At 37.7% G+C, this 10,513-nt stretch overlaps 2 protein-coding genes across 2 annotated transcripts; both read left to right on the plus strand.

Annotated features, from left to right (window-relative positions):
• Positions 1-1,970: 1,970 nt before the first annotated feature.
• On the plus strand, positions 1,971-7,054 carry LOC143461129 (uncharacterized). Its single transcript, XM_076958922.1, has 3 exons — positions 1,971-2,747; positions 3,559-3,734; positions 5,953-7,054. Exons 1-3 carry the CDS (start codon positions 2,240-2,242, stop codon positions 6,649-6,651), a joined length of 1,383 nt encoding a protein of 460 aa, XP_076815037.1. The 5' UTR covers positions 1,971-2,239; the 3' UTR covers positions 6,652-7,054.
• Positions 7,055-9,073: 2,019 nt separating this feature from the next.
• Positions 9,074-10,513, plus strand: LOC143460817 (uncharacterized). Its single transcript, XM_076958454.1, has 3 exons — positions 9,074-9,177; positions 9,557-9,735; positions 10,134-10,513. Exons 1-3 carry the CDS (start codon positions 9,166-9,168, stop codon positions 10,501-10,503), a joined length of 561 nt encoding a protein of 186 aa, XP_076814569.1. The 5' UTR covers positions 9,074-9,165; the 3' UTR covers positions 10,504-10,513.

Here is a 10,513-nt window from a genome sequence, read left to right on the forward strand (position 1 = left end):
GCTTCACTGCTGTGAGATCGATAACTTGAACACTATTTAAATTTAGCTTTCGGTGATGTGTATTGATACCAACTGTAACAAACTGCAGCAAAGTATGTTTGGTTAATCTACTATTTAACATCAAGAATAATAAACAAGCGTTGTGATGAAGCAAAAATATTTTCGTAGTTGATAAAATTCCCCGTCTAGACTGCCTTATCTTTGTACTAGTAACACGTTATTGTGAACGCATTTGATGCACTTGTGTGAGCTAGATTTAAACCACAGCGTTAAAAACGAGATCGAACAGCGATATGCATATTGTCATTAGTTGTTTGCATGAAGCTGCTAGACAATCTAGCCGCACGCGAAAGGTTAATTAGTTTTATCAATATACGAGACAAACCGCTTCAAAGAAGGTGTATTTTTATATTAACTCGGGCCAGAATATTAATCTGTCACCGAAGTTTCGATGAAAAATATCTGATTTTTCTCCCGGAACAACTTTTGATGTTGCAATGAAGGCCGAATGATTGATGTCTTCGTCCGCTATGTCCCCGCATCAGGGACGAAGACGTGCGGAATTACATAGAGGACAAAGCAACCGCAAAAAAGTTCTCGAGTTTGTGGATATTTTTGTATTTAGTCGGTAATTAGACACAAACTTAGACAGCATAAAAAATGTGCGCAAGATGTCGCTTTGTTTACAAAGGTAATTTTTATCAATTTGAAAAGTCACTTTCGCTGATTAATTGACGTCGACAAACACCAAGTAATAGCTATTGAAGCTATAGCGGAGCTGAAACATGCTTTTATGATGATACTGTTTACCTTATGGTCAAGCTTTCAGTCACGGGCTATGATTTTACCTTAAATTTTAATTTTCATGCTAGCTCTGTATATATTATTCAATCGCTCTGGTAAAGGTTGATTATGTTCTAGATCAGACAAGTTTTCAACGAGATCTCAATGAGGACAGATAAGCTTCTGTCGTCGTTTGCTTCGCACCGGGCGATCTTAAGGGGCGTTTATGGGCAATAAATTATAGCAATATAAAGATGCTACGTTTGTTTGAATAGCACTTATCTCTTACTACTTTCATGGTTTGGTCACCGTCATCGTTTACGCAGGCAAAGAACATGCCGTCGCTTTATACATGAATAATGATCTTTGCTTAATGTGAAAAATTGCCACCGTGTAGCATATCACACTGACGTTTGTTTGTTGTCGCGCGCAGTGTCTTCGCGGAATGGAGCCAAATTAAAACAACCTGTCGGTTGGTTTTGCTGTTTGCGATCGGAATAATTAGCCTTTCATCAATATCTTGTCAAATTTTCTTATTTTATTTCTGATATCCGCTCGATTATTATCGACGTAATTTTAAACGTTACACTTTGTTTGTCCGCAATAATCGCCATACTCGTCATGGCATATGTTGGTTATGTAACTTCCAGGCTTGTCCACGCAAATCTAGCACTGTCATTTTGCGTTGTTTGCCTTTGAACGCCAAATAATAATATTATCAAGTGGTTCATATACAAAGCAGCGATAATTTTGAAGAATTTTAACTAATAAAACGCAGTGTAATCGCTTAATTTGCAAAGTTCATAATGTAGTGTATTTGCGAATGTTATCCTCCCAAAATAACCATACTCTATATTTATAAGATAACTCATAATAAATGCATTTAGTGTAGCCTGCAATTGTCGGGAGCTAGAATGATGGCAAGATGTTTTGCGTGCGCTATCAATTATCTCCTAGAATTTGCCCGGTTTAATTTGTAATAGCTGGGTATAAGGTTTAGAGCAGAAAAAGAGTTTAATGTGTCTCACATAAAAAGAGATTCGTTCAGGAAAAAGAAAAAAGCGACCGCAAAGGAGACGTGATTCGCAGTGCTCTGGGACCTGTTACAAACGCTCTGTAAACTTAGCCGACAATTTATATATAAACAGGTTGGTTCGTGTACACTTGACTCTTTGTGCGAAGGTGAACGCTGTTAGCTGGTCCAGGATTTGTTTTTTCGGTTTAATTTACATTTGCATTTGAACTGAGAACATGTCAGATGAATATGTTTTGCAGTTAAAGAAGTATTTATGTGTATTGCATTGCATTGCTATGTGATAAAATTAAAAGTTGAAAAGGGCTTCTACGAGTTGGGCGAAGAACTCACAAAGATTATTTTATTACGTGCAGAGATAAACGACAGATTTACGAGAGCTTTTGAACAGAAATTCGTTTGTGATTGACATTTTGGAAACCAATGGACGATTCTAATGCCTTCATGTTTGGCAACAATTCAGCGGCGGTCGCAATGTCTGCTCTTCAAGCGGCTGCATCAGCCAGTATGATGGACGGTAAGCCTCAGGGAGCGATGTCTTTTTACCCATATTCCGCGTTCCATGCTAACTCCACGATGGGATCCACCCTTCGTCCCATGCATGCAAGTCTCGCCAATGGCACCCCGTTCGGAATAAACGATATACTAAGTCGGCCTATCGCAACGTCGGCCTCGGTAGGGGAACAAACTGGCGCACCTTTGGCGAGCCTGTCCCCCAGTTCCCAACCGGCAAACCTTTACCCCAATTCGATGGGTCAGGGGGCAGTGATGGCGCAAGCGGCGGCAATGTACCTTGGAAACGGAAGCGTAAATATCTCACCCAATTCTGGGATGAGGTACAGCAAGCCTCTGGCTGAACTTCCTGGTCGACCCCCTATCTACTGGCCGGGTGTGATATCAGACGACTGGAGGGAAAAGCTTTCAATGCACGGTAAGTTTTACAGTTAGTGATTTAGCAAAAGTACTGAAATTTCTGTCTGTCGCGATTACGATCGGCGTTGGCATTAAACACTTTTCTATCAGAAGCAAGAAGGTATCACTGCAAAGGTTGCTGCTTGAGGTTAATCTCGTTGGGCACGCAATATGTGAACCGGCTTTGATTTAAATTTCAATTTTTTGACATTGTGATTTGTAACACTCAACGGACATAATAAAATACAAGTATATACAGTCCACAAGCCTATAAGGCCGCACCGTGGTTGTTTGAGTGTAACAACCCCCCACTAAGGCAACACTTAGCCTGTGCGAACAAACAAGCCAATGGCACAGTATGTACTGACAAGTAAAATGGCGACATGAGGTGCAGGGTTTCCTCGCTGGTCGCTACCGTTTGAATGTTTTTTCCACATCTGTCCTTGACCACATAACTGTAGTCGTCTTTTGAAGCGCGAGGATAAGCGTAACACGTACAAAGCAAAAGGAATGACGTAATAATTTAAAATTGAAAATGTGAGTGTCGTCACGTTTGCAATGTAAGAATGTTTTCTCTTATATTTGAAATTGCTCTCTATTGTCATTAAGAAAATAGACGCTGAAGTCATGACGCCCTATATAGTTAAGGCATCATTTTATTTTTTGTTTCGTTTTGTTCTTGTTCCTTTTTTGTTTTTTGTAATTGTTTTTTATTTCTTTTTATTTTATTTTCATTATTTAGCAGATATGTTACAAATAATTTGCTAACAATCCATATAAATTCCGTAATTTTGTCGAAGTTGTTAACTTTTCGACGTGTTGTTTTACAGGTACGCCATCGACTATCGTGATGGAGAAATACGGAAGAAAGAAGCACACGAGGCCGACTTTTTCCGGTCAACAGATTTTTGCTCTGGAAAAAACTTTTGAACAGAGCAAGTACCTAGCAGGACCAGAGAGGGCTAGACTCGCGTATTCTTTGGCAATGACGGAGTCACAAGTAAAGGTAAAAGCGTTTTGCTATTTTAAATATACGATTTGATACAATGAAGGAAACATTTTTAGTTAAATACCTGTATGTTATATTTTGCACTTAAATTGTTGAGGTAAAGATTGCCAAAATTTGCACATATATACAAAACAAAAAAAACAGATTTATTTCATGTTGTCGATGGATTAGTATTCAAGCCAACAAAGATTTAACTTCTCCTACTGGCAAATGTTTCGAGTCAGGATTATTTATTTGACTTTTTAACGACCAACCTCTTTAACCCACCAGCCATAAATTACATCTTATATTTTGCCAACATATGCTCCGGTCGATGTTATACTGAGTTTCAACCATGCAGATAAGCTTCCTGTATTTTTTAAATTTAACATTTGTGATCAATGTCACTTGGCGTAATTAAATTTTTGTCGCCCTAATTGCACAAAAACGTTTTAAAATTAATTACGCCGCCTAATATTAAATATACAATATGTTTTAAAGATAAATCAAGAGTTTTGAAAAATTTCGCAAACTAGATTTTATAACATTGAATTACCAAAATTCAGAAGACGTTTGACTCGCTATATATTTCAAATAAAGTGGCTAGCTTTTAAACGAAAAATACTCTAAATGAAATAAGTTTTTGAAGCGAAAACAGAAAGTGCTGTTTCGTCAGTAAGAGTATTAAGATGACCTTTAATACCGCTCGAAGATTGAGCATTTTAGCAAATTTTATTTGAATTTTTTCTGACACCAATTCAATTTGCAAGAGCTTAAAATCTCCCACGGGTCATCAATTAGAAAACATGTCACGCATTAATTGGCTAAATAGGCTTTCGCGTCGGCGATACAGACGCAAATTGGCTATTTATCTTGGCTTTAATTCGTTAAAGGGAAAAGTTCAACCGGCTAAACTTTAGTTGGCCTGTCCTAAGCCATTATCCTCGACTTTATGATAATCGTAGAATTTTAAGATAAAGCGACAATAATATCCATCTTCCTTTTCTTTTCTCCTGGTGTTTCTATACTTAAGTGCCTTATGCTTGGTTGCTTTATACTTATGCTTGGTTTTCACGATTTTAAGGGGTAAAATTGATTTTTTTTGCGAAAAACAGAAGCAGAAAAATTCGTTAATGGCAATTGTTATAAAAGCATAATGTTTTACACCAACACTTTTCTGGAGTGGGAGACGAAGGAGGCCCAATCGGACTCAATCGTGACGTGTTTATTTTTATAAGGTGACGTAAACTACGAGCACGAGATTCTGTTGGGAAGTTCATTTAACAAAAATGTATAATCTGATCCAGAAGAATTTCATTGAATTCAGTAGATTTATTGTTTAATTATATCGCAGTGATAAAGCAATGAGACAAAAATGTCATTTTGTGCTTTCCCAACACTTGCTCTTCGCAAGCGATTATTATGGAGATTTAGTGGTATTATGACGCATTAACATAAAATCTCACGTAATCGGACAGTCTGACCGTTGACGTTCATCTGTGACGCGTTAAACCAGGCGGAAAGCGATACATTCACAGCAAAAACTGGGTAATCGAACGTGTGAGAAAGTGTGATTTCAACCCATGCAAATTAACACGCGACAGCGAAGCGACTTGTCCAATCAAGTAGCGTCCTAAATTGTTTGTTTTCAAGGACAATGGACATTAATTTGCTTCATTTGTCATTAACGATGAGCATCTGCAGAATTCAGACAATTTTAAAGTGTCGCATGTTACACCATACGATTGGTGGCAGACAGAGTTATACTTGTTCCTTGTTGACCGTTGTGACCTGAATTAACGACATACTGCCGTATGGACATTTACAGCGACCTGTAATTTTGTACCTTTTCTAACAAGATTTTTGACACCAAGTTATAAAACTTTCCCAAAAAAAGTAATTGATGTTTTCAAACTTGAATAATGGCTACGATTAAAAACATTTTTTCAAAGTGGTAAAAATTGTTCACCAGTTCATAAGTAGATTTTACAAAATTTGATAATTAATCTTTGTACAGTGTACTGGCATCGATACTTGAGATGACCGCAAATCGAATTATAGGTTAGACGCGAAATGGCGTAATTAATGGCCGTGCTTTAATCGGTAATCAATATGGAAAAACCGTAGAAACGTCCTAGTAAAAGTTCAAAATTAAGCATGATACAATATTAGGAGAAATTTTGAACAAAAACTCAACTTGATTAAAATTGACGTTTGACGACCTTTTCTTTGATAGGTCTGGTTTCAAAATCGAAGAACAAAATGGCGGAAGCGTCACGCTGCAGAAATGGCGTCGGCTAAGAAGCGCCAGGATGGCGAAGTGACGCAAAAGATGAAGGAACGCGAAAGAGACGCACAGACGGAAAATCTATCGTCCTATCCAAGCTCACTCGTCGAGTCGGACAAGGAGGATAAATCGCCATCCGGAGGACATAACAATTTCGATAACTTCTCCGACACTCAATCCACTTCCGGATCGGTGGTAACCTCCAAACAAGGTTCAGATAACGACGGAAGTGACGTAGTTAGCGGTGACGACGAAGATGCCAAACCTTTGCCTCCGAATCGTCCATCTTCCTCTGGTGCTGCTGATGACGAGGACTCGGAGACGGAAAAAGAGCGCCAGTTTAAATCACTCCTCTACGGTGGACAAAGATCCCGCGGCGAACAGTACGAGCAAGCTCCTGGAGCATATACAACTCAATTCTCCGCTTGTCCTGGAGAGCTCGCACCAAACGGCGGGATTCAGTCCTTTAATTTCGGAATGCTTTCGAATAAATCCCCCGGAGTAAGCTCTGCGGGATACCGCAGCTCCGGAACAAACTCCCTTTGCGTGGGAACATCCTCTATGGTTGGAGCGGATTCGATATTCAACGGATGTCCGGCAGCGTTGTCCGGGGGCCTGGTGGATGAAATAAATCTTCAAAAATATTAAATTTGATCATCAGGCCTTGGAAGACTTTGCATGCGCCAGAATCACCCAAAGAAGACATATCTACGTTTTGTTACCGACGAGTTTGTTTTGCTTCGTAAAAAGCTGGTTGAATCTTTTAGAGCTTAACTTTTTAAAGAAGGTTTGAAAACCAATCTGTTTTTTTTTTCATTACACAGACGGAATTCTTTGCTTAGGTTTGCATTCATCGCTTAATTCAGTTCATGGCAAAGTATTTCGTGTTTAAAAAATGTTTTAGAGCAAAAGCTGTTACCATAGAGATTGAGTGTTTTTGGACCAAATGTGATTTGTTACTGTTATATATGACTGTCATTTATTTGTAAGGCGTATCACTGTTTTGTTATCAACGCGTTTTAAGTTATTGGCTGAAGAAATTTCCTCTAACGCTCTCATGCACTGTTGTATCACGCTTTCAGCCAGTTCTGTTTCTCTTAGCCCATTCGAGTTTCTTTAGGGGTAATGACAAAACTATAGGCAAATCGAATACAGAATCTAATACGGTTAAAAATCGGATTTTCTATAGTTTTAGCAAAACTTAAGCAAATTTCGAAAGATTTTTAACGCGTGTGAGACAAACGTAACGTCGTAACGACATCATCCCGTTATATGACTAAGTCCTACCCTTTAGCGAAGGTTAATTGCATTTTAGATTTCAACTGTTTGGTTTGAAGCAATCGATCACGGATAATCTAACTTACCCGATCCTTGCGGTTTGAACGACACATTTTTAATGGATACTTTAAAAGACGCTCGCATAATGTTGTAACAGGTTGAAGTGGCGGCTTCATTGCGCGAGGTTAGAGACTTGTATCAATCACCACATAACGAGAACACGAGGGAACCCACTTCACTATCCAACTATCTACTGCCGTATGGTGGTTGCCTGTTCCACAGAAATTTTATCGCTTTTGAATGATGAATAGTGTTTAGACTTAGAGCATGGTGGATAATATGCTATAGGCTACGCTAAAACCAGAAATATAATCAATTATGCAAAGATAAGCAGATTATGATCCAATCAATGTAAAAATTTCCATTTTAAAAAATATTCTCCTGGCTTTTAGGCTGAAACTGTTACCGAGTAGCCTACGATTCCAATGCTTTGTGGTTCATCATAGGGTTTTCAAAAAATTTTTATTAACAGTTTTGATTAAATTTGTGGCAATAAACATCGCTTCTTTGCTTACTTCAATCAATAATAATCGTATATACTGTACAAAATCCCTTTTATCCTCCAACCTCCCATTAAGCAAAAGGGTCATAAAATAGACAGTAATATCAAACACTACAGCATATACATTACGTGTTGCTTTATACATATCTACACTAACTTATACAAAACTAATTCTAGTAAATCCACTTTCCCGAGGCAAGGGTATTGCATTCTTGCGTATGTCATATAGAACTACAGTAATTAGCAGCTAACTTAACTTTCCGAAGTTTCGATAAGTGTCGAAACCACGACTTTCCTAAATATAACGCCAGCGCACATCTGTGAGTTTCCGTTGCCGCCATTAACAATGGTGAAATTGGCGTAGGTAGTTGAAAGAAAGTAACCGCCGATGTAAATCAGGTAAATGCTGCTAGCGTGCTCCGGACCGCAAACACAGGGTATTTTCCGGAGTTTTTTCTCTTACATGAACGCTTATGCAAACACGAAAGCGACAATGCGCTTAGCTGTTTACTAGAGTTTGACGATCTAATTTTCCCACTCCGGAAACTCGTGTGGGATAGTTTCTATTATTGATGTAAAAGGCTTACCCATCAACAACAAAGTATCACTAAAGATTAAACTCATGAAGTTGCCTTTTGCCTGTGTGTAGTGGATTTCAAAATGGAGGAGTTTTCGTAAGAAAAACAAAGTCACCAACGGTTCAATCATCAATTTTGAAATTGTTTAAACACTAAAACGAAACATTTAAATTAAAAAGTGGAAATATATAAAAGTAAAACGCATAGCAGTGGAAATTACCTAAAGCACCTTTCTTTCATCCGTTCTACCGTATATGGCAAATATATAGGATAGGCCTGTCGGTCTGTCTGATACTTCCTTTTGTTCATTTATTCTGTTCATTACGTTACTTTTCAACTTTCCCGTTTGGTGATATGTTTGGATGAACTCCACCGTCTACAACGAGGTTTCGTAGAAAATGGTTTAAAGAATTTCCGTTTTCCATTAAACAAAATCTCAACAAAACAAAGTTTGCGAACAAAACAAAAACTGGAAAGCGAAACGTTAAACTTTTAACCGCTAAGGGTTTCGTTTTCGCGGAATCAATTGACACCTACACAGCAAATTCCCTGGACGATCGGTCAAAGGCAACTTCTTGTTACGAAATCCATTTGCGGGGCATTGCATATATATTCCGTATAGGTGTTACGATGTCGAATCAGATTACGTCCAGAGAATTGCAAGACAGTCATTGTACTAATTTATATTTGCTATAGGCAAAAGCCTTTCGTTTAGTTTAAAAGTTTTCTACTTTTCAAGACAGCATGAAGTCTCTTGTAAGTATGCTTAATAATTTTTCTTGCGTGCCCTCTATCCCAGAGGTAACGACGACTTTATCACCTAAATTTATAACGTTGCCATATAAAAGTAATGTACATGCTAATTGTGTAAAGTTTGCAAAACCGTTTCAAACTATTGGAAATATTTGTTAATTGAAATTCAAAATCGAGGATAATTGCAGTATTTTGCTGATTTCTTTGCTATTTGTTCAAATACTCCACCATGCGGCGTATAGTTAACATGATGCGAAATGGAAATTTAGTCAACTGAAATCAGAAATTTTTAATTGATATAATTTTGACGATTGAGTTTGCTGCTTTGTTAGAGACGAAAACGTTAAAAGATCTAAGCAAGCGCGACTTCCTTTGTTTTTAGATAACAATCATTGCTTGCTTGTGTCTCTGTGGGATCGCCTTCCCTCGTAAAAACAACACAAATAAAGACAGAAGAAGTAAAGACAATTTAGTAAATACTGGAATGAGAAAAAAACAGAGAAAGCTGCAGTCACAACGCGAAATAGAGTTCATTTGTTCAATGTCACGAAATGACAGAAGGTTGCAATTGCTAAATTATTTTATATTTTAGTGTAACCTGAATATTACGACCTAATTATTTATATTCTATTACATATACTCTATATATTGCATAAACATTCATATTACGACAAAATTCATTAGTTATACCTATGTAAGCTATTATACTATATGTTGGAGTTGTCTTTAATCTATTTTACGCTATTCCACTTTATATCTTCCATCTACTGTAATTACCGTTGTAACAAATGCTAGAAGCTTGTTTTTTTAAATAAGTTTTGGTTACTCAAATATGTAAAAATTTAAATTTTTTCTTCATCTACTTCTAATCCTTATGAAATCGTCAAAGATTTTCCTGCAAATTATAATTTTGCGTTTTCGTTGGTGTTTGAATTAAGCAAATTTACCGTTCTTTGCAGGAAAGTAAGAGAGTATGGTTGCAAGCCAGAACTCGGGCCAATCAACAAGCATACAGTTTACACCAACAGTGTTGCTCACTGGATAAACGATCACGTGGTTTGTAAGGAGTTGGGATACGAAACAATTCCATTTGTGTGGTGCCAGGATCACTGCCAGTATAAAGACAAGAACATGGGACTTGTAAACATCACCGATTATGTTCCTGTACCTGTAACCTGGCAGATTGAGAAAAAAGTGACGTACAAGATGAAAAAAAAGATCTTGAGATGGGAGATTCCTGTTGCCTGTAGCTGCGTGCGTGCGTCGGACGTAAACACAATTCAGCTCAGAGGAAAGCGCCATACCTGCAGGCGCTTAAAGAAATTTTGATTTGAGGAAA

This window comes from Clavelina lepadiformis, chromosome 5 (assembly GCF_947623445.1).
Source record: "Clavelina lepadiformis chromosome 5, kaClaLepa1.1, whole genome shotgun sequence".
Lineage (NCBI taxonomy): Eukaryota > Metazoa > Chordata > Ascidiacea > Aplousobranchia > Clavelinidae > Clavelina > Clavelina lepadiformis.

Coding starts and splice junctions, on each gene's coding strand:
- LOC143461129 (XM_076958922.1), top strand. CDS start 2,240: ATGGACGATTCTAATGCCTTCATGTTTGGCAACAATTCAGCGGCGGTC. Junction 2,748..3,558: donor GGAAAAGCTTTCAATGCACG/GTAAGTTTTACA, acceptor GTTGTTTTACAG/GTACGCCATCGACTATCGTG. Junction 3,735..5,952: donor TGACGGAGTCACAAGTAAAG/GTAAAAGCGTTT, acceptor TTTCTTTGATAG/GTCTGGTTTCAAAATCGAAG.
- LOC143460817 (XM_076958454.1), top strand. Junction 9,736..10,133: donor ATGTCACGAAATGACAGAAG/GTTGCAATTGCT, acceptor CGTTCTTTGCAG/GAAAGTAAGAGAGTATGGTT.